Source organism: Lonchura striata, chromosome 3 (assembly GCF_050655825.1).
Source record: "Lonchura striata isolate lonStrDom1 chromosome 3, ASM5065582v1, whole genome shotgun sequence".
In the NCBI taxonomy this organism is placed as follows: Eukaryota; Metazoa; Chordata; class Aves; order Passeriformes; family Estrildidae; genus Lonchura; species Lonchura striata.
This window is the reverse complement of record NC_140705.1, coordinates 61,733,128-61,757,441: the sequence shown is the minus strand read 5'-3', so window position 1 is coordinate 61,757,441 and position 24,314 is coordinate 61,733,128. Positions and strand designations below refer to the sequence as shown.

Sequence of the window (24,314 nt, the reverse complement as noted above, 5' to 3'; positions counted from 1 at the left end):
TGCATTCTACTTTCATTTTAATTGTTAGCAAGCAAAGTTGTCTGAAAACAGCTTTATACATACAGCTTATATACAACATGTACAGAAGCACACTGACACTTCTAAAATGTGTACATTGGGTTAGCAACATGCCTAGTAAAGCTTCCAACAGATTAACTAATTCCCCCACACCATGCTACAAGAATTTGAAAGGACCTATATAAAATTTAGTTAACTTACTTGAAACAGACTTTGAATATTAGGTCTGGGAAATAATGAAGCAAAACCATCCTGATTTCCTGACAAGAAGGAGTTATAGTCTACCTCTGAACACCTTCCCCTTACAATATAAAGGAACAGACTGTAGCTTTCCATTCTGCCAGAAAGCTGGTTTCATACTGTTCACACCACACACAGCAGTTTAAGACATTGTTTGGAGAGCATGAAACAAACAGAAGCATCACATCTTCTACAAATTCCTATGAATTAGATTATTATTTTTCCAGTAGGGAAAAATATCATCTGGTAATGTCCACATCAGAAAAATTAATTTAGGAAATAAAAACTGTAATGGATTTCAAAGTTCTGTGAAAGGCTATGCAGTGTAGAAAGATTGTCAAGCAAAATAAGGAGCATGGTACCACAAAAAACCCAGCAGAAATAAACAGAAAACTTGATCACAGTCAATGATAAACATCAAGAATTGACAAAGGAAGACTTTTAGCATTAGTGCTTTGCAGGTGTAAAATATTTGTGAGTGAAAAGCACTCGAGACTGATCAGAAGAGCAGACTCCAAAGCTTTGTCTGGCATCCAGGAAGAATTAGTGATATAAAATTTAGAAGTAGTTCTGAGAACATGTGGCCTCACACAAAACAAAGGCATGAAGAAAGAGAAGAGGCAAAATTAAGAAAAAGGAGGTTGAAGCAGCGTCAAGCAGTTATGGATGTGTCCTCGTTCCAGCCAGAAAAGGGTTCATTTCTGCAGTAGTCAGGAGGGACATGACCAGGACCCCAAGGTTACTCTATACTACCTCATGCCAAAGAAAGGGGCAGGGGAGGGATGGGTTCCTTCCAGTCAGGCCAATGGCAAAGTGAGTGGTCCGGGTTGTGCTAAGTTCCCTGTGGTAAGTGATTGCATGTGAATCTTTCACTTCTTAATAATTTTTAAAACACTCTCTTATGAATATTGTTGCTATTGTTTGTTGCTTATTTCATTGCTGTTTCTAGCAAATTTTTACCATCTTAACCCTTGATATGAACCTTTTGTGCCTCAAATTTCTCCTCCCCATCCCACAGCAGGGATTCTAAACCATTCCACATAGATTTACAAGTTCATGTTAATCAGCTCCTCTGTATAAATAGAGAGGAGCCACTCCTCCAATAAATAATTCTAAGGAGCCACTGAAGTCACGGGGCAACTGCAACCAGCTCGTGTAGGCCATATGGAGCCAGTCTAAACTGAACTTAATAGGTTTTCTCATTTGAATGCTGCATACCACTTTAACTACATTATATTCTCCTATAGATCTCACTGGCTGGTTGACATTAAGAACTTCAATCTGTTACTTTCCCTATTGAGTGGTTACAACCAGGGATTTTTTATTTTTCCAGGTAATTAGCTAGAACACTTACAGTTTACATCAATATAAGTTCTCATTTCTTTAAAAATTTGTGTACGGATATAACTAGTCTTGAAGAAAGAGGAATTTCAAAAGAAATTTTGAACTTCAAGTGGTTCAGAGAGTTACAAACAGAACTAAATATGTGCAAGTGTATTATCAAGGGCAAAGGGAACAATGAACTGATACACTGCATTAGCACTTCAGCTTTTGAAATTATAAGACTAGCAACTAATTCCGAAGTCCAATCTAAATTTCTAGTGTACTCTCTAGTATTCACCTTACAGAAGTCACTGCAGAAGTACAGGATACAGTGTTGTGACAGAGACAGATCTGTGCTGGAGCAGTTCCACCCAACTGTAAAGAAAAACATACTTAAAATTACATTTGGCTCATGAACTGACCATAAAAAACTACTTCCACAAGATGCCTTTGTCTGCTATTACTGCCCCTTCTAAGAAAGACACTGTGAGCACCTTCCCTCTGGAGCTCAAACATGAAAGCTAACCTCTCACCTGGCTTGGGAATGATTATTTGTCAGATTCAATGCCACTGTATAAAGGGGGATTCAACTCTGACACCCCCCTTCAAACTTTTATATGAACAGCCTTTTATAAGTAGTGGCAATAAGCTTCATTCATTGTGTCTATCTGACTACCCGTGCTAACATGTGAGCTGATTAAAGAAAAAATAAATTAAAAATAAAAGTTTAATGGACTCCAAAATGCCTAACAGTCTTAATAAGCAAAGCTAGCACACACACCACAGAGCTAAAGTCATGCAAAATCTATTAAAGCAAAACATAAGCCTGGATCAATATTCAGTTAAAAATACATCTTTTCATATCAGAAAATTTATACTTTTTAAAGCAATACTTTTTATCAGATACACTGCTTTCCTTTATGTTAAACATATATCAGCATCTCCTTTAAAGTACAATATTGTCAGTCAGTTTAGTTTTGACAATAAAACATATTCTTCACTTCTAAGAGTCAGACAATGTGAAACAACCTCAGATTAGCCAGAATTTAACAGAGCCTCTCTTCTGAGGACTGTCTAAAAACAAGAGCCAAAAGTGACTTACAAGCTGAAAAGGAAAAGTTCAGATTTGTTTCAGAGTCAAAAATCACACTCATTTGATCATAATGACATTTCTTGTTTCAAGTTGTGCCCATTCAGTTGTGTCATGGTAGTTACTGTGTTCCTGGTATTGCTTTTCAGGGAAGTCATTTGAATGGCAGAAGAGTTGCACAAGTAGCTGGCAGATCTCTCTTTCTGAGCTTTCTTCCTGCAGCGGAGCTGGTTGTTGAAATGTCTTCTAAAACTCTCACTGAGGAAATACAGTGCAAATGGGTTGACACAAGAGTTGCAGAAGCTTAGCACTCGGGCCACTAAGGTAACAACCATATGTCCCATTGATGGATCAATCTTATCATAATTAAAAGATCTGTACATGTATAGCACATGGTTAGGAAACCAGCAGATAGCAAAGAAGCCAACAAAAACTAAAACAATTTTTGCCAGACGCTTCCGAGTTTCCATCTAAAAAGATGAAGAGAACACAAATGAACAACAAGGAATAGAACTACACCACATAACAGACTTAATTAAAATATGCAGCATTTTGCTGTATTAGCTTCAGCAATTGTCATGAGTAAGGCCAGGAAAAATTCTTCCTTCAGGTCCTGAATTACTTTTGCTATCGCATTTACTTTCCTTTTCCTCTTTCAGTGAACTTTCTTAGCTGCTTGCAGTTACAGAAGGTTGCTCTTTCTATATGATACACACAGCAAGAGAGATTCATGACCCAAGGAAGCACTCACTGACTTTTAACCTGTACATGCACCAAAGGATGTTATGAAACATAACCTTTTCTGATAAGATCTCAGTGCTTGCTCAAAACTTAAGTTTTAGTTAAAGGGCTATTTAGAAATAGTTTCTGGCTTCAAAATCTAGAGATACCATGAGATAGACATTACTAAGGTGTTAGCTATACAGTGCTACTTACATCCCTTTGTTTTTCACTGAGGGCCTCAGTTTGCACCTCTCTCCTTGGGAAACCACCAAAATTGTATTACACCATCCAAAGCATCTTAATTCCAGGGTAAGGTGAAACGTTCCATTAATTGCAATAAGATCACAAAATGTATCTTAATTGCAGTGCTAAGGTATAACAGATTTCATTGCAGATACTGAGAGTGGCTGAAAAAATGGCAGGATAGGAGCCTACACAGAGGTTCCAAACTGAGAGGAGATAAACTGGCCAGGTAGAAGTCACTAAAGAGAGGCAGAAAATTTCCCCATACTCCTTCTAAAAGAATTGTTATTTATGTCAGGCATGAAAATTTTGCCGAGGAAGGAAAGTTTTCTACTCTGCTCAATTTTCTGGGGAAAAAAAAAACCAAGTGAATTTATTCTAACATTTTTTCAAAACCTGCAAAATTAATCTTGAAATATTCTTGGGTCTATCTAAACAAAAAAACTGGGGAAATCAAAAAAGATGGAAAACTTTAACATTCAGATTTGATAGTATTTGCACTCAGATTGCAACAGCAGACTAAAAGGTGCAGAAGTATAATATGAATATTATATTTGGCTTAAAGAAACATGAGCTGATAGCAATAGTCTGAATTTATTTCCTCTTGCTGGGAGATATGTATGTTCACCAGAATTTTCTATTCTTCAGAGCCTCATAGATTAACAAAGAGAAAAAAAAACTAAGTAGAATGAAAAAATGTGTTCTTACTTCGAAAATACATGTGAGTTCAGAAATGTGGTATAAATTAAATATTGTTTCCATCCAGAGGGTTCAGCCAAAAGGCTCTCTATATTTCACAGGGAAATAAAATAATACATGAAGTGCTAATATGTATGCACTTTTGACAAGAAACAGACTAGAGCAGAAATGAAATGCTGCTCAAAATGTAAAGGAATGTAGTCTTTGTAAAAGAATGTGTGCATGCAAATAGATTTCTGAGAGTATGCAAGTAGTTTTCTAAATTACTGGTAGAGAAAACAATTCAAAACTGTTTAAATTGCATAAGTATTTTTATCTATCAGTACTAATGCTTTTTTAAAGCAGCTGAGGCACTTTCACTGCAAAAGCTGTTGTTTGTACATATGTGTACTCCTGCTAATGTTACTATCGTATTGCTTCCTGTGCCTTACGGGGAAGATTGGCTTTGTACAGCATTTTAAAATGCTTTGTCTCAAAGATATACAGAATCTATACCAAGAGTTTTATAGCATCTCTAACAGAAAGGATACTAGAAAAGTACAAGTTTAGGATTGCATCCAAGAAAGTTAAAAAAAAAAAAAAAATCAGTTAATGCTCTATGTTCACATTTCCAGCACTCCTTCATCTGAAAACAATCTCAGATCCCCTAAGGAAAGTTTTCCCTGCCTATGTAAGTATTCTCATTTCCAAGCACAAAAGGACAATTCTCAAAACATTCATGTAAGGTTTCTTTCCTAAAATGACTGCCTATAGAGACAGGTGAAGCCACCATCACTAACTATGAAAACATCAGTTCTCAGTAAGAATACAAGTAATGTGACAGTAACAGCACATACAAACATATATACTAATCTCATTTGCTGTTAGAAATGTGCATTCATGGCAGTGGATTTATAATTTTCCTTGTTCATATTCATTTACATACTGGGCTTAATATTGAGTAAGCATGAAAACAAGGAAAATCTTGAGATAATCCTTGGTTTATTTCATGTGGAAACTGAACTAATACTCTGCAAAATCCAACAATTTGGATGCTATAATTCCTTTACTTTCATTTAGAAGTGTACACAGCACACAGATCTTTTACCAGGATGTAAAAAGCAAATTACTTACCTGTCTTTTGGAATGTTCACTCTGCTCCCCAGGGATGTTGTGAGCACTTTTTATTAAACTCTTTGCAATATGATAGTAGTAGATACTGATAATTACAAGAGGGACAAGGAAATACACAAGGAAAAGCAGCACAGAGTGGATCTTCGGATGCATGTCATCTGTCATGGGGTATGGTATGCATGCTGTGAAAGTGGCATTATCTGTGTCATTGATGTGAGCCAGTTCGGAGAACACTGCTTCAGGAATTGCCAGGAGCATGGAGATTACCCAGATGGCAGTGGCTTTGAGACAGGTCCATAGCACTGCACTGGAGGTCTGGATATCCATGGGATTTACAATTGCTTTATACCTGAAATTGACCAAAATGCAGATACAAATTAAAAGTTATTCAAATTCAACATGCAATTCACAAGCATACTTCACATCTTTGATTAAAATAATGTCATTTTTTTTCTTATTTGAAATGTCAAGGGGCTGGTAATCTAACTTGCACTCTCTAAATCTCCACCTTTTTTTGTATACATTCATCAGAGGAGGGAGAAGGAGACCTGGATACAACCTGTGCCTGTAGGTGTGCATTCTGTGCCAGTGTGGTGAAAGTGAATCAGCCATGGCTCTTTGCTTCTCCAAATACCTTCAGCAAATCTCCACGTGTGCATCTACCTCCATACTCCACATACAGCAGCACATGGACACCTAGTATTTCCTTCTTTCTTTCCTCAGCTCCTGAAGCCCAGGGCTCCCTCTTGCTTCCACCAGAACTTTCCCACTCTAGGACACTCCCAGCCCCCCTCAAATAATATCTGCATCTTTGTAAAGTCAAGCAAGGACCTGTGCAGAAAGTATTAAATGCTTACATAAAGTAAACATTTCCACATCAATAGTTGGAAGCTGCTGCTCTATACACTGCATTTTGCAAAACTGTCTCCTAATATATGACTGCATATAAACCTTTCTGGAACTGATAATTTCATAGCCCCTGCAATGGAAACAGGAAGAATTGAGGAGAATGGAAATATCTATCTAGAGTAAAATAAAATAAATTAATAGAAGTAGACTTTGGTCAGGAATTCTTTTATTAAAAAAAAAAAAAAATCACTGCAGAAGGTGATATAAAGTCAAACTTTCCACAAGAAAATGTTATAAGAACAAATAGAATTTGAGAAAAATATTTCAAGGATACCTTAAAGTTCCACTTAGATTTTTAATTTATTTAAATTTTTTTAATGTAAGTAAATTATGCTTTAATGTTTTTATTAAAAACTAAATTTTAAACAAAACATTTCATTTTGTCTAAGCTGTGACAATATGGGAGCTCATGAGATTTTTCTTAAGTGCATTAATTTTTTTGTTTCTACTTTCAATTTGATTTGGGATGGCTGTGATTTTTTCTGAAAGAGCGCACATTTTGAGAAATTGAAAGAATTAATCTTCTTTAATAGTCAAGAAAAAGTTTAATAGGATAAGGGGAGTCAGGAGAGATTCATACTCCCAAGTACATAACTTTGTTCATCCTCAGGTGTTTGTAGTCTCTGGAGAAGTATGAATCACTTTCAAAAAGTGATTCAGATTTTATGTATATTAAATCACCCTCTAGTTGGCTTGGTTTTTTTCTCTGTTAGATACATAATGAGCTTAGATTAAGGAGGACAGTAAGTTAGAAGCCTCTACTTTGTGATAAAATTCTATATCCATGTATGTAGATAGATATACATGATGCACAAATATGTACGGGTATGAGCAATTGTCTAAATACTTCCCAAGGATTAGTTTATACTCAAATATAATGTGGTTGCTGAAGGGAATGCTGATAAATGGCGCTGTGATCCCATATACCTCTTAGGGCTAATTTGCAGGTCCTGACAGGTAGTTCATAGCCCCTCAACAACTTAAGCAGATGTCTGCAACTGGCTATGCCATGAAAACATCTGGAGCAGAGAACTGTAACAGTACCCAAGGAAGCCTTTTCTTCAGAGAATATGTGAGTCAAAATGTGCTTTGGAGTTGTCTTTCTCAGGTGTGTGATAAATTGTTTGATCATTAAATAACTAAAAAAAAATGGCTATTAATGTTCATATCCTCTCTAAATTCACAGAATTTCAGAGAATTTTTACTATATTTTCACCCCTATCATGGAGTAGAAAACAAAACAGCAAACTGTCTCTGTTAATTTATATTTACCATTTCTCCTAAGACGCAGTGAGAAACTCCCTGGACACCAAGGTGTAAAGAAAGTCTTTATATTGCCACAGGAAGGACAGAAGTTTCTGCACAAAGCATGAATACTCCCCAGCACAAACTGTGACGTTATTATTCAATAATTGCTTCCTATTGCTGTCTCTCTTTATTTCATTACAAAAAGACAGACCCTCTATTTTTGAGGAAATGTCAAGTCCTTACATCTGCTCGTTTTTTAAAAAGTTTGCTTTCTTAGGGAAGAGCTGGTTTGGGGATTTTGGGGTAGGTTAAGGAAATTGGGTAAAAATTAAGTTTTGTAGTACAGCTTTTTTTCCTCTCCTTTTCCATTCCATCACTTCAAAATATTTTGACCACAGTCCTATGACCCAAGTAAATGACCATGTCACAAATAATTGTTTTAGCAGCAAACTGGCCTAGTTAATCTCTAAATGGAAGACTTTTTCAGAAGTCTTTACATTAGTAGAAGATGTGACATACATTTGTACTTCAGCATATATTGATGTTTCAGCAAATAGTATGCTTTTCCCTGACCCATAATATACTCCAAGTGGAAAGGCATTGAAGCAGAGTGCCCTTTTTCACAAAACAGCTGAGTTTAGTGCAAAAAAAAAAAGCTTCTTTCATTCAACTTGCTACTTTACTGACTACAAGGTGGCACTCTTCCTACTACTCAGCCTTTCACAGTACTCAGTGTCAAGAAAAATGCACTGTGTTTTACAAAAAGCTTGTCATCTTGTTTATATCTTTTAAAAGCTGTAGAGTGAAAAGAAACAGGTTACAGATAAAATAAAACATAAACTGATTGTAATGAAAAGTTCCCAAAGTGAAAAACCAACCTCTTCCTTTGTATAAAACCAGTGTAAGGCTAAAACATGCTACCAACCATTCAAATTACAAACACCATATGTTCCATCAATAAAAACAATGTCAGTAAATTAGACTAATTGTGCAAATTAGTCAAATTAGTAAGTAAATTCATCTTTTCTTTTACTTCACTGATGAAAAAAGAGCACATTATAAGTTGCCAAGAAGTTCAGGAAATAATTATAAATATGCATTTGGTTTTAATTAAAAGCTGTCATGTAAATTCTGTCTTCCTATGTCCTCTATCATTATCCCTGCTGACGAAGGGACCCCCACTCAGAAAGCCCTTCCTATCTTTGGAGCTGCGGTTTCTGCCAACAGACACAAGCACAAACTTACCCACTCTCCTTCAGCAAATTTTTTTTTTGTATAGTGTTCTTTTCCATTTAAAAGCAATCTCCTCCCTTCTACACAATCCCAAAATAAATTCATGAAAATAATATCCTCTTTCTCCAGAGATATAACATTTTGCTACCTTCTAAACTCCAATCTATTTTATTTACTTCTCCTAATCTTTGTTTTCAAAAAGTTATTTCTCAGCTCCAAATTAGAATGGAAAGCTCTACTCCTGTTTCTGCTGCATCCACAATGCTGTTTCCCTCCCACACAGCTGATTTCAAAAGAAGGTGCTCCTTTACTAGACCTATGCTGTCCTTCCTTTGCTTTCCTACCACTTTTTCTAGAGTACTTTGTTGTGATGACCTTAAAAAAACTAAAAAGAAAACCCCCAAACAACTAGTCAATACTTAGGTAGTCACTGGAAAATAGCCTACCATTCTAACTAGATTAGCCTCAATATCTCCTTGCTCTTTTGATTCTGCATGGTGTCTTGTCGTTTTTTAGAAGTCCTTCAGGTCAAGGACTTCCTTCTTGTTGCTGCTTATATAGTACCTACCACAAATAGGACCCTGATTTATCACCTAATTTCCTACATGAAATTCACAATGAAAATAAATATAATGAAGTGTCAGAAGCCAGGCAGAGACACGGTTCAGGCAGGGAAGTTTCACATTACTTTTTTTAAATTTTCCTTTTAATCCTGGAGCTGGAGGGCTTGGTATTATTTGCCTCATTATAAATAAGCTTTCTAAAGTGATGTTGTTGTGCAACTGTATTTCCTGCAAACTAGAGTAATTTATCAAAACCATTCACATGGTAGTCTTTTATTGTGTCCCTGCATGGTGCTTTCAAACACAAAAATTTTAACAACATAAGAGCTTATAAGTATATCTGAAAAAGAAACCTGTTTCTATAACCAGTATTTGTTAAAAATACCCATATCATGTCCAGTTGAAGTCCACTCGACTGCAGTAAAATGAAATTTTGGATGGGACCCTTTTCCTTGTATGGGCAGTTCAATTGGCTCAACTCCAGCTGAATCATTAAGAGGACAACAATTTATCTAGCTGAAAACATTGTGGGATCATTTTATCATTTAACTTGAGATGTGCATTGTTCTATTTTTATTTTTATAAAAAATTCTTGAAATGTAAAGTACATTTCTCTCTTTTTTTGGGTAATATCGATATTTTTATTCTGTGCTTATCTCTGGAGAGCAGAGAATTGCATTCACTCAGGAATGAGCATTTCTGAGGTCTGATAGTGAATATAATGAACAGTATTTGAAATGCAGACTAGAAGACCATGTGTAAACACACTTAATGTCAATGTCAATGACATGTGTTCTGTGTTTCTCAGGGGGAAAATCTTAAGATTTGCCTAAGTGGAAAAAGTTTTCCACTCTGTAAAAATACACTCTGCTGAGCCAAAAACTATCAATAACAGTTCAACACTTGTTGATGATTTCTCCACCTTGAAAAGAATCAAACCAGAAGTTTCCCAGGATGGTGGAAGGGTATTTTTCTGCATGAATTCTATTACCTGTCCTGTCCACCCAGCATCTCAGAGGAGAAATTTTATCTTTCCTTTTAATTTTTTCCTCTATTTCTACTTCTGCTACTTGCTATTTGCCTCACATTAGCTTCTTACAAGCTTGTGCAAATCCTGCAATGCCAGCTCATTGCCTGCAATCTGGACTTTGCTTCTTCAAAGCTATTCATTTATATCTGCACTAGTTAAAAGCACTAGTTAAAGGTACCATAATTAATTTGTTCAATTCTGCTCCTGAAATCAGGATTAGTAAGTTGTTTCAGCAGCTGTTATTCAGAAAAGTTCATATATTTGAATATTTCCAGTAAATTTATATTTAAGTTTGATAATTTCAAGTCACTGATGAACATGTTTTAACACATCTTAAGACAGACTAACACGTCTTCATTAGAGTTGCAGTTTCTCAAAGTTTCTACTGTGAAAAGAAGGAGAGGAGAGAGGAGAACCAAATCTAATAAAGATACATATAAGCTACATCTGTATGAGCAAACTAAACAGTGACATAGTATATATTTAGGCCTGGAGGCCAAGTGCCATTGGCTAAACATCCATGACTATTTAATTAATTTCATTAATTGCCCACTACAAGACCACCACATCCAAACAAATTAGGCAGTTCACATTTCTGTTGGTAATGGCCACTGGGCTTGTGTTTAATCCTGAATCATGCCTAGAAATTGTTTAGAGAATACTGATTGATCCAGGTCAAACCATATCTTGGACCTTTACATAACCATTTTGACAAGTGTCTGACTGCCAGTCCTCAGTCCCATGCTCTGCTACTGTTGAATAAGGGTTTGTGCATATGTAGATAGATATATACAGATATATGTACGTGCATAAAAAAGACATGATGGGCTGGCCCATCCCAACCCACTGCTAGACAGTGGCTCAAAATTAACATTTCACCTGTGAGAAGAGAACTTTATTCTTAGCCCGCTGCATCACAAAAGCAACTGCCTATACTATTTCCCAGGAGGAAGCATAAGGAAGCTTAGCATGTGTATTCTCTTGGCTGCTATCACCTTTCTGGATGATTAATCACATTCCAACATTAATTTGGAATTCTGGATTTTGGATTCTGCTCAGAAGGAGTGGATAGGATGAGGAAAGTTAGTACCTAGGCTAGATATTAGGCCTTGCAATGTGCAGCCTGGACACACTTAGGTACTTTTTGGCTTTGTCCCCTGGTTATCTGTTCTCCTTTTAAAAAAACTTAGAAAACCACAACTAACCTTGTTTAATTCTTTCACGGCTTACAGTCTTAATCCTGAAGGGTCTAAGGACTTTGAGAAAAAAAGAAATCCATTTCTCCAAATAAGCTTGATCCAAATCCCATTGATACCCTAACCTTTAGGCTGACGAGACAGAGTTACATGCTGTCTGCGTATTTCCTATGTGCTTACTGCATGTCTCTCAGCAAAAATATCTATATATACTTGAATAAAAAACATATCATAAAATCATCACTGCTGAATCAGAAGGTCAATAAAAATATCAGTTACAGAAACTAGAGTGTCTGAAAGAAGAAATCCCAAGTGTAAAATTTGCTTAATGCCAGTTTATAAAATTTTTGTTGTTACAAAACAATTTCTCCCATTTCACTGATTAATTCAGTTATAACCCACGCCACAGCAGATAACACACTGTTGTGAAGAACATTACATGGTCAGGTGATTTTTAGAAATGTTACAAGCCAGGAAGAATTAAATAACCAAACCCCTATTAATATATCTAGAACAGACTTAGGTTTTCCCATTTGAGAATCTAGACCCTAAATCTCTAATTTCTAAATTCAAAAATCATCAAATTCATTTATTTTCTCTAGTATTATCATCTAAAAGCTCTACTCTCTCACTTTTAAACACCTTTCCAGTTCAATTTTATTTGCAGCTTCTGATCTTCGTCTGCCCTGGAATCAGTATAGATGGAAAGTACAAGTACACACCCTGGTTAAAAAAAGAAATATAAAAACATTATAGAGGGAAAAGTGAATGTAGTAATCCTTAATATACATTTAATCAAACAAATTTGGAGCCAAAACACAAGCATGAAACTATTATTTAAACAATACTATGAAAAGCAGTTGGGAAAAAAGGAAACAATATGTGGAATAATCATGTGAAAGAAAAAAAAACAAAATTATATGAGGTATAATGACAACATATCAGAATAACCCATTTCTCTCCTGTTTGCACACACACCACAATTTTATTTTGATATATGCTCATACAAAGCTGGAAATACACAAATCTACATGCAGCAGATACAATTATGAAAAGCTTATGTGGACTGTTTGTCTTGGGGTTATTTTTGCTGATAACTGAAAAGTTGTGTCATCTTAATTCCAAAATATGCTTCTCTTCAGTAGACAACTGTTGTGGTGTGTTTTTCTTTAATTTGATATTTGTTCTGTGTAGGTTCAACCTCCCCTTAATCTCCTCCCTTCCCCAGTTGTCAATCTTCCCAAGCTCTTCCCTAACCCCCTCCTCTCCAAGTTGTCAATCCTCCCTTTCCCTGCCCCTTTCCCCAGAACATTCCCTGTCATTCCTCTCAGCCTCCTCCCCTGCTTCCAGAGCATTCCCTGTCTATTTCGTGAGGCTCAACACCCTGTTGGTTACTTTATGTTTCCCCTCCCCTGTTTCCCCTGATAGGTTTGTGCTATGTTAGTCCCTCCTTAGACTCCTCCCCAGCCCTGCCCTCATTGGTTGCTGTTCCTAAACCCCTCCTCCTAAGTTCCTGTATAAAACCTTTGCTCGCCCTCCCCAGAGGGTGTTGGATAAAGAATAAAACCATCCTGTTCATCCCCACGTCCCGTGTTGCCTCCGTCTGTCCCCGCACCGACAACTGGGACTGCAGAGTTTTGCAGGGGGAGCGGTCGCCCGTTCTCTTCCCTCCTGCCGCCCAGCACGCCACCGCTCTGGGTATCGCGGCGAGAGAAGCTGCCCGCGTTACAACAGACAACAAATAGCATTCATCTTATTTCTTCAAATTTAATAAACTTGTAAGAACTTACTTTCTATTTGTAATTACACTGTCAAATTATACTGAATCTCAGCATGGTTTAGAAGTTGCTGGTGGAACATGTTTAGACCTAGGGATTGTGACTGCGTATACCTTGTTTCATTAATACATATAAAAACCCATAAAATAATTTAGTGTCAGAAATATATAGTCTGGTTCTGCAGCAGAACTCATATCATAAATATACAAGTTCTTCTGTAATTAAACATTTTAAAATTAGGACTCAAATTATCCCTTTCAGGAAAATATTGAAGAGTTATATCACACTGCACACATATACAGAGATGTATTATTTATTTTCTAACAAACTTACCATCTGAAATCTTTTCCCTAGACAAAGCATTGGTAGAGCATACTTGATCTTTGACATAATTTCTGATGATCTGCTAAATGCTGACTTGAGAATTCCAGCATTCCAATTCATATTAACCAATTGCAGTGTAATAGATAAGGAAAGGATGTACCACATGATGCTGAGGGGCAAACAAATAAAATAAATTAACGGTGATATACATGCTCATTAAGAATGGGGCTGGATCTGCTGTTTAGCAGGTATTTTGTCAATCACAGACACAAGCTTTTACTGACTAGCTCAAAAAAGCAGGAAACGGGAGGTTTGAAGCTGTTTCTCTGTGTTTAGGCTGCAGCCTATAAAAGGCAATCTAAACAGCAATAGTTAAAATGAAGAGACTTCTGCCAGCACAACACAGGCACTGCATTGATCACTGACTGGGATAAACACCACAGCCATTTCTCCCTTCACCATCCTCAATCTATGCTGTTTCTGTATGGGTTGGAGAGTACACACGGGACATGTACAAAGGCAGGAGTTTAACAGATGTATGTGTCTGTATGAAGTTTGAGAAACAGTTGCCTAACTCGGCAGGAAAATGCTGAGAAATCCTTTTCAGCTGTGAAAACACAGTCACAAAAGGAACTTCTCCAACAGCTGATTTGAATTGCCCGGCTTGGGCAATATTATCCTAGAATAGTTAACACCTTAATCTACTCCAGACATAAAAATCTTTCTGCACTGTTGGGGAGGGGGTGGTTCTACCATCTGTTTTCCTGGAATATTTTACATCATACTCCTTTTATCTGCATAAGATGGATATAAATTAATTGGGAAGTTATTGTGTGGGGACAGGCCTCATAGTTTAATTTGACAAAGATCTTCTGGGAAGCTTTATTTTGAGAGTCAAGTTTGCATATAAGAACTAAAAGGCAAGTTGAAAAAATGTGACAGATAAAGCTTGCCAAACCTCTCTTAAATTTCTTTTGCATTGTCCATTATTGCATAATTATAACCATACTGCTACAGCCTACAGTGAGAGAAACATCTGGAACATCATTTATTTTAATGTACTTCACTAATTTATTCATTCAATATCTAAAATATATACTTAGAGAATCTCATAGTTCTACTTGGTCCATGTATTTTTGTTTTCCTATCCACTGTGTACAGCTAAGGCATTGTTTTTCACTTATAATCTTCCATTTTACCTTTGAATATTTTTTCTTTATTCTTTGGTTAATTATAAGTAATTTTCAATATATCATTTAATACTATTTTCCTCATAAGGACTCCTTAGTTCCTGAATATCAACGATTAGAGCTCAAAAGGAAATCATGTCCACTGTCCTGCTTCACCTGCTCTACTACATGCAATAAGAAAGGAGGATTTTATATTTTTTCATTTATATTTTTCAATACAGTCATTGTATTTCAGCCTGAATCAGCATCTGCCATAATAAAAGAAAAACTAAAAATACATTATGAGAAAAATAAAAAGTTTTCATTAAAGTAATATTACTAATTAAAAACCCAGTTACTAGGGCAGCTTTTCACACATCAGAACATTTTCAAAGTTCCCAAAAGAAAGGAGATAATAGATCAATAAACTGAGCCAAAAGAGATTTCGCTATCAGATGTCATCAGAAGTCAGCACAGAGTGCAAATTTTCAAAAAATATTTTAGATTGTTTTACAATACAGATTGCAGTCTTCCAAATCAATAAAGGAAAAAAAATAGAAGGAGCAAATAGCTTAGCTATGAAAATTTATAGAATACATTTAAAGCATGTCAGGCACTATATTTAGCTACTTACATATGAATTTAAATTTTCAAACTGTTACCTGTTAATCAAGTATTTGTCTCATCAAATATGTCTTTATGTCACATTACTGTGGAAGAAAGCAAATACGATGCTATTCCAATTATATTAGGGTGAGTTCAGCTTTGCTGTCTCCATTAGAGTGCAGCAGAATTGCATTAGAGCTAACACATTTACAGAGGTGCACACTGTAGCACCCAGTCTTAATTCACACCAAGGTTAAAATGCCATCCAGACCTCTAACTCTGAAAAAACCTGGAAATACCTTTCCATGCCTCCCCGATTAAGTTTTTGCCCTACTTTGACTCTTTCCCATGCACAAAACAGCAAGATCCCTCAACCTGAGAATAAGATGAGGAGCCCTATTGGGCCAGTTTGCCTTTTGAGCTAAATGTATGGTCCATTGTGAACCAATGCAGCAATAAGCAAGTTCATTGGATGGTTCAAGTCAGGTTCATCCCTGGCTTCTGCCGTTTTTGCAGTGAGGAGATGCTGGCACATATTTTCTTCATGTGTGTCATGCTGCAGTCCCTCTGGCAAACACTTCTCACTTCTTTATTTTTATCCTCCTTATCAAAGACTACACACCAAGTCTTGAGAGTTTCTCATCAACATCCACTAACCCTTGCCAAAACTGCAGTCCATAGCCTCTGGAGAAACAAGTTCATCAAGGCCCCATTTTTCAATTCTTATCCCACCACATCTTTAGGAAGTGCATCCCTGGCCATCATGCACCAGCTCTGGGAACTTTCAGGGTGTGTTGAGTGCAAAAGGGAGCGTCCCTTTAGCTCTCCTCTTTTTTTGGCACATTTTTGTCTTTCAGCCCTCTTCCTCTTTCTCATTTGTCATCCAGTCTATTTTTTTTTTTTCTGTTGCCACCCTCTTTTTTTTCTTTGGTTTTATAAACAAGAGAAATATTAAGATTTGTAAAGGTGCCCTGGTCTCTCCACAATAAAGAAAACTAGTGGCCATGAGGGCTAGGTTGCTGTCCCTACATATCCTGTGTGGCAGTGAGAAGGGACAGCTGGCTCAGCAGCACATCTCCTGTGCTGCCTTCTCCATGCCATAGGATAGGGAGATTGCATCCTGCTCTGATACCAAAATCCTGTGCCACCAGCACCATCACTGCATCATCTCTGCTGCCACCATCCCCACCTGCACCACTGACCTCCCACCCTAACACATGTGGGGCTGCAGCAGGGCACCACTCCCCACACCTGGCAGCCAGACCTCCAGGAGCTCAGGGCTGGGAAGGACCAGCTGCTATTCCTGAGATGGGGATGGGCAACCTCAGGCAGATATGCTGCTAAATTCCATCTGCATGGAAGGGAAGTCTGGAAAGTATTGTTAAAAATTACATATTACATTTGTACACACACACACAAAAGCTCCCAAACAAAAACTCAAATAATCTCAATACAAGGTAATGAAGCTTTCCAAATAAAAGGTGCATGTTTGTCACACTGAAACATTATTGCTGAGAAGGACTTCTGTGACAAAAAAAAAAATCTGTATGAAATCCAGCAACTTTAGAAAATACATATATACAATTTTATACTACTACTTTTACTAAAGTAGTAGTACTTTTAATACTACTAAAAGTATTACTTTTTTCTTCCTTCAATTTGTTAGCAACAATCATTCAGAGTTTGTAGCTTCCATAGCTACTTCTGAAATAATTGTTATGCAGAATTTCAACATAAACAATAAGTATTAATTCATCTGTGGAAACCAAGACAACCTCCTTTATCCTAATTTACACAGGCATGCTCCAAAGAATCCTACATATTCCTAAATCTGTTCTTTAGTGTAATCAATGTCTGGCATTCTATACAGTCTCCTGGTTACAAGAAGCAAAAACCAGGAACGGCTTTAATTGAAAGTACATTTTAATGTACTTTGAACATTATTTGTGAAAGAAAGGGCCACTAAGAAGACATTGTGTACCAGACCAAATACTGGATTATAATGGAGCCCTCTTGGTGTCATAACTGCTTACATCCTACCCTAGATTCATTTATCTGGAGAAAACATTGCCTGCAGCCAGACCTGACCTCTTCAGCACCTCTTGGGTGCAGGATGCAGCCAACACTTCTCATCTGCCATCATAGCCACCCAAAACTGATGTAGTTACAACACACATTAGAATCTGGCTACAGATTAGTGTCACAGAAACCCCTCCACACCAGTGCCTCCCCTCTAGTTCAGCACAAGTGTTGTACAAAGTGTTGTACAAAGAGTAGATCTGACTCCAACCCAGACACCACTGAAAGTTCAGCCAGCTTCACTCAGCAGTCTCCGGGGACCTAGGAGATTGGTCTCTGAAGTCAGTGGAAGATAATCTGACAGGAAAATAAAAGTTTTTTATTCTCAGTGACCTAAAGTAAAACTACGAGTTTAAAGAAACACTGCAAATTCCTAGTATAACCATTTATGATATTGGCATATACTGTGGAGTCCAAAATGCTGGAGAAATGTATTTATTATGAGCTTATTTGGTCTCAGCACACAAACTGTAACTGTTTTTTAGTACGTGCAATTCTAGATGCATTAAGCATAAGCAGAGTCAGTATTATAAATTCTTGACTCCACTGATATAAAAAGAGGGATTTTAAAATTATCTGGAAAAATCAAACAGTGAATATTCCAAAGCTATATAAAAAGCAAATGAATGAATCCTTAAAAATTCAATTACTAGCATTCCCTCACATTACATTTCTCTAGAGAAATTATCTCCACTAACTTCTTCACTTTACAAATATGATGTACACCACAAGATACTAAGGAGTGGAAATAGAGCAGAAAGAGAATTGCAGGGTTTCCTTGGATCTGTAAGGACAGATTTTGAAATACTATTTAACTGAGGTAATCAGAGAGTTACAGGTATTCATTTTAAGATATGTTTTGCAAGCTCTTCTTCAAAACCATAATCCATTTTCACAAGTTACAGTCTTTACAGACAAATATGTTAGGTCCTGATTCAAATAGAACTGAAATGAATGTTCACTGAAGACTACACTCAAGTGAAATCAAGCAATGGACTGGATTAGCTAAGGAAAAAAAAAGAAAAAAAAAAAAACAACAGAAAATAAATTATTAAAAGTTTTAAACACTAACATTAACATCTTAAACATTACTCTAAGTGTGAAAATGTATTTCTAAACTCAACTCTTTACATCATGCACCAATATAATGAAGGGGCTCAGTTCAAAACACAACAAAAGAAAATGGGTGAATTTCTATGGAGAAGGAATTAAATGTTTTCATTTCTGCCCAAAAAAATTACTTATATAAAAAAAATAAAGATAATTTCATATAATTTAAATTTGCAATTACACTGCAAAGTTTTGTCTTTCAGAGCCTGAAGCATAGTCCTACAGCCACTCAGTGTCTATAAATTCCTTAAGTACCCATTCACAGAAATTGGGAGGAAAAACTGGGGATCCAGCTCTTTGTTTCTTCCTAATTTGACAAGTATTGGAGAAAAAAGTGTTACTTTCAAGTTTGTTTGGGGGTATTTCCTTTTTTTCTTCTTCTTTTCTAAAAGTTCCGAAGACCGTAAGAATAGTTTGAACAAAAGTTTAAGATTGATAATTAAAATAGAACAATTTGGTGTCACTGAATTCCCAAAAGCTAAGCTAGTTCTGGCAGTCACCTCTGGTAACCTGCTCTCTACTAAGGCACAGACACACATACACACACGTGTACACCTTCTCAGCAAAAAGAAATAAACTGATTTAAAATACATCTGTGCCTAACTTGGTTTAAGTCACCCACTGCGTGTGGACAACACTGTGACTTGGCAACGGTCTTATTTGGCATCTAAAACCTTACTCCAATGAGTAAAATTCCAATATATGGACTGTTACAGGACCATCCCAGAGGTGCAGAAGACAGGGCTAAAATCAACACCCTGCAAGCTAGGGCCAGGCACAGCCATTTCCAGATACCCTTTAACTTCAGTTAGTGCCCCCTGCCATCAGTCAGTGAGGGAAGAAGCATGGGCACCTCACAGGTCGGAATTAAGGGATTGCAAACCACAGATGCCTTATCTAGGGAGGTGCTTTACCTTTCATCCAGCCTTAGCCCAAGCTGCAGAGAGCTGAAGTGGCAGCCCAACTTTCCTACCTGTCAGCACTGAGGGCGGTGAGGGTGAAGACAGAGACACCAACAGAGGTCAGCTGGATGACAGGGATGAGCTTGCATCCTACTTCTCCAAAGAGCCACTCTTCAGAGAAATACCGGGAGGCATCCACAGGCACACAGGTCACTAGCAGGAGCAGATCACCAGCAGCGAGGCTGGAGATGAAGATGTTGGGCACACTTCTCATGGCACTGCTGGAAATGAAGATCTTCACGAGAGTGATGTTGCCCAGCAAGCCGACAGTGATGATGAGCAGGTAAAGAGAAGGGATCACACAGCGGATGATGAATATGGCCGTGCCTCTCCCCGGGGACAGCAGGGCTGTGTCGGGCAGCAGGCGGACACTCCCATTCTCCCCGAGGGGCATTGCTGCGAGCTCGGGCGGGGGCTCTGGCTCCATCCTACAGCCTCGCGTGGACTGAAGGTCTCCAGTGCAACGTGCAGCGGGAGCCAAAGGAAAGCTTCAACTCTCTGCAAGTAAGTCAATTAACTTTCCCCCCCCATTCCCTACTGCCTTTCTTCCTACCCCTTCTTTGCCGAGTTTTCTCCCTTAAGAAATGCAGAGGAATGTCCGCCGGTGCGGTGGCCGGGGAAGGAAACAAAACCTCCCGTGCGCTGTCCCTCGGCTCTTCGGACAAGCCTCTCCTGGGGGACAGGAGATGCTGGGCCTGGGGGCAGAGAATGCGGTGGGAACAGCCGCCCCGGGAGCGCGCTGGCCGCGCCGCTGCGGCGAAGGCGCGGTGCGGCCGCCGCCCCCGCGGAGCGCCCGCGCTGTCCAGCGGCGCGGGTGCTGCCCGGCCGCGGCACCGGGGCAGCGGCGAGCCGCGGAGCGAGCCCGCTCCTCACTCCGCTGCACCGCCTTATACCTGACAGCGGAGCGCCCGCCCCGCCCCGCCCCGCCCCTCCTCCTGCCCTCGCCCCAGCCCCGCGCCACCGAGGTGGATCTTGCGGGAAGGCAGAGGCGGATCCCGGAGCCGCCGTTGTCCCGCGGGAGCCCCTGAGCGCGATGGGCACGACGCGGTGAGTGGGAGGGGAGAGGGAAGCCTGTGTCCCCGCCGCTGACCACCCAAAGCAGCCCCCGCCAGGCTCTGCCCGGCAAGCCGGGGAGCTGTCCGACACGTCGGACAGAACGCAGGATCGCCCCCGGAACATCGTCTTTCAGCATCTTAGGTGAAACCACAGTGCTTTGAAACGCAGGGTGGCAGGGAGCGAGGGGCGTGAGAATGAAGAGATTTTATTCCTGACATCCAGCTGTGGGTTGTGTATAGATCTTACTTAAAGGCATCAGCTGTGTTTAAAGTTTTAAGGTTTGATTTGTGAAGCTGCATTTCACAGTGGTCTTGACTATGGAAAGGGGGACAGGTGATGTGTTCTATCTATGACTTACTCTGCAAATGGTATAGCAGAGTGGAGAATGAATTTTGTTTGCCTCTTTGAAGAGTAGAATTTGTCTCTAATGTTTCTTGCTTTTCAGTGAGGTAATGTCTTTTACTTCCGAGGGCCTGTAAATGTATAGGCTTTCCAAACAGGTCCATCTGTCTCCAGCAGAAGCCATGAATGTAAGTAGTCATGTAAATATGCTGGAAGACAGGCAGACCCGTTGGACTGAAGTTTCCAAGACAAAATGTTAAGGTAAAATAACAGCATTTTCCAGTAACATGCTCTGCAGACTGATTCCTTTATTTCTTTTTCTCAAAAGAGAGTATTCATGAGCTTGTGGAGAACTAGCTTGTTCATATTACTACAGCAGTTCTCTTGAAGCTCTATGAGTTTATGACAGGTCTATGGAGAATCTGACCACTGAAATATCAGAAGCAAAGCATGTCACATGTGCATGGCCTGTCTATGGCATGCTGTCTAGTGTAGGAATTAAATCAGCAATTATGTAGTAAACAAACTTTTACTAAGATTATATAAAAAAAGAATGTTTCTTTAAACTTACTTTTCTCTATCTATTCATTGATCATTATCACTCTTCTCAAATCCCTTAATATATATGTTAAAGTTGTGTAAATTACTGATCCATATAATGCTGAGTAATTTGTTTGAACCCAAACAGTGCTAGGCCTCAGAAAGAATCAGGCTAGATAAGCTGATGATAAACTTTACCACTAAGCAGCTCATCAGAATCATCACAGAGCTCCTCTGGAAGTGATTCTTGTTACTGATCAAGTTCCTTCCACACAGTTTTAAATTCAGCTCCCTCTGAGGCAGCCTTACTGATGGCTTACATATTTATATAAATTGCTGTGACCCTCCATTTTGTTGAGCATATGTGAAATTTTCTAAGATCATGATAGTCACATTTCTGTTAACACTCCAGATCTCTCTTTTTGGTTCCCATTGGCTGGATCCAATATAAGTCTTTAACTCTCCAAGTTTAACACTCTGTGTATAGTCCTTTTGCTAATTTGTTTGAAAACAGGTTTATATATCAGCAAACAATATGATTCCCATTGGGAGAATAGTTTAAATTCAACTTGTCGTTAATATTGATTTTCTTGGGACAGGGGGAAGTTGAGTCTTTTTGCACTTTAAAAACTTCTATTGATATAAACTTATTTCAGTTTGCATGGAGAGAGGTGAGACCCACTGATTTTTGTTTCACAACACTACCACTCCTGCTGCTGCCTTTCAGGAGAATTTCTTCTATCCTAGTGAATTTTATCTGTCCTTTAGTCCACAGGATGGAATTCTTAAGGTTGAAGAAATAGAAATACTTTCAGTAGAAATTTACATTCCTGATTTTTATCAGTACTTGATTTTATCTACTCTATATTTTTTAGAACTCTAACAGCAAGGAAATAAGCTTTGAAGAGAGTGACTCCAGCTCAGGGAAACCAGAAAGTTAGATAATGCTTAGACTGCAGTATGAATATGAATCAACCAGTTATTATATTCAACCAGTATAAATATAATTTCCTGCAGAGGTAAAAAGCTGTGTGTGGGGAAGATCCACAGAGCCTGACATAAACCAGTTGAATTCAGATCGCCACATACAAACTGTTCATCATTCTCTTTTCAAACAAGAGACTACCCATGCCTAGATGTTATTTCAGATTGCAGCCTAGAGATAATTTCATTGTGCAGCTCTGACAGTATTTGGCACAAGAGTGAGGGAGAGAGTGCCATAGGTGAATCTTCCCAGTGGGAAAGAAATTGCACAGGCATAATCAGCCACCACAGATGGAGTGCATGTGGGAGTGCAACACCATAGGGGAGAAACCACAACCACTTGGAACCATGAGAGGAAAAACTTCTTCATCAGTAATTCCCAAATGTAGGGATTCATAATCAGCTCATGTAGGAATGAGGAACTCATGTGCACATATCTCAAAAATGCCCTCTACCGAGAAGTGGGTCAGACAGGAAAAAACACTCTTTTCACACATTTATGCAGCTCAAGGCACTTGATAATTCCAGAGCTAATTCCAGATTTGCACATCACAACACGTGTAATCCCAGGAAGAACCAAGCATATCTGCCACCAAAACTACTTTAGATAAGTATGTGTACTTGCACATTAAATGAAAACTGGGTTCAATGGAGCCCTGAAGTGATCATGTTTGAAGGCCTGATAATCAGTCAAATTTTTAAAAGAAACAAAGCAACAACCAAGGAACAAATACTACCTGAATCTAAAAACTGAGCATTAGGAACCAAACCTTCAATAAATTTTGTAGTATCACACACCAGTAGGTACAGCTGGAAAGTGGGCATGCATTGTAGCAGAGAGTGACTTCTTCCAGGCAGTCAAATGTACAATAGCCTAAAGTAACTCATGGGTTTTTTTCTTGTTATTTCAATAGAAGCTTTCTTATCTGGATGGAGGGAACTCTGCAAAACAAAATGGAAATTCAGGTGCTTCTAGCACTAGACAAAGCTGGAAAGCTGGCAGAACTGGATTTCTTCAATATTCATGCAAATTCTCTTTTGGGAAAAAAAACCTTATCCTATTGATACCAATTCAATTTTTGTACCATTTTCATGGTGCTGATTTTTTTCATGGCACAAGGGTAACAGGTGCTGTTACATTTAACCACATTAATAAAGGAATTAATTGGGTGCTTAATGTTAAACATGCAGGTCATCCCTCTACGCACAACTGCAGCTTTATGCATGCATTTAACTTCCATTTGTTTTACTGTATTCATTCAGTAGGACTTCAACTCATTAAAAGATTAAAGAGCAAACCGCTGAGCTGCAAACTGGAGTCAAAATCCAGGCTTCAGACTCACTTAGAAACAAATGTGATATCAACATCTTCCATCCCATTTGTCCATGATAGAAAACTAACAGACAGCTGCTCCTACAGATTCAAAACAAATAATGACTTTCTGTCAAGGAAGTCTCAAGAAATGGCTTGACTTCCCTCGGCAGACTGCACTCAAAAGGACTGCACAATGCCAGCTTACTCTATTTGCATCTCAAGTTATTCTCCTAATATGGTGTTAAGCACATTATTGAGCACACATGATAAAAGAAAAACATTGCTATTAGTTCCTCCTAGCAAAGATAATGGGATTCTTGTGCTTGAGCTCACAGGACACTGGAGCCACTTCAAAGAAAGTGACAATATTATTGTGGACCCATTCATCACACTCAGTGGAGATTTACTGCAGACAGCCATG

The 24,314-nt window shown here is 38.3% G+C and overlaps 1 protein-coding gene across 2 annotated transcripts; it reads right to left on the bottom strand.

Moving 5' to 3' along the window:
• NMBR (neuromedin B receptor) lies at positions 1-20,504 on the bottom strand. Of its 2 annotated transcripts, XR_014953788.1 has the most exons (4): positions 19,668-20,504; positions 5,450-5,798; positions 2,684-3,141; positions 1-1,956 (listed from the first exon to the last, which is right to left on the bottom strand). XR_014953788.1 is itself a non-coding variant. In XM_021553075.4 (3 exons), exons 1-3 carry the CDS (start codon positions 20,081-20,083, stop codon positions 2,740-2,742), a joined length of 1,167 nt encoding a protein of 388 aa, XP_021408750.1. In that variant the 5' UTR covers positions 20,084-20,504; the 3' UTR covers positions 1-2,739. The 2 variants fall into 2 exon arrangements, 1 of the variants encoding a protein (XP_021408750.1); XM_021553075.4 differs by having other exon boundaries at positions 1-3,141.
• Positions 20,505-24,314: the final 3,810 nt, after the last annotated feature.

What these genes read in the sequence shown, in the direction of transcription:
- NMBR (XM_021553075.4), bottom strand. Translation starts at nt 20,083, where the DNA reads ATGGAGCCAGAGCCCCCGCCCGAGCTCGCAGCAATGCCCCTCGGGGAG. An exon ending in ACCGCCCTCAGTGCTGACAG is followed by an intron (nt 5,799 to 19,667) that starts GTAGGAAAGTTG and finishes GGTCAATTTCAG; the next exon opens with GTATAAAGCAATTGTAAATC. An exon ending in GTGAACATTCCAAAAGACAG is followed by an intron (nt 3,142 to 5,449) that starts GTAAGTAATTTG and finishes TCATCTTTTTAG; the next exon opens with ATGGAAACTCGGAAGCGTCT.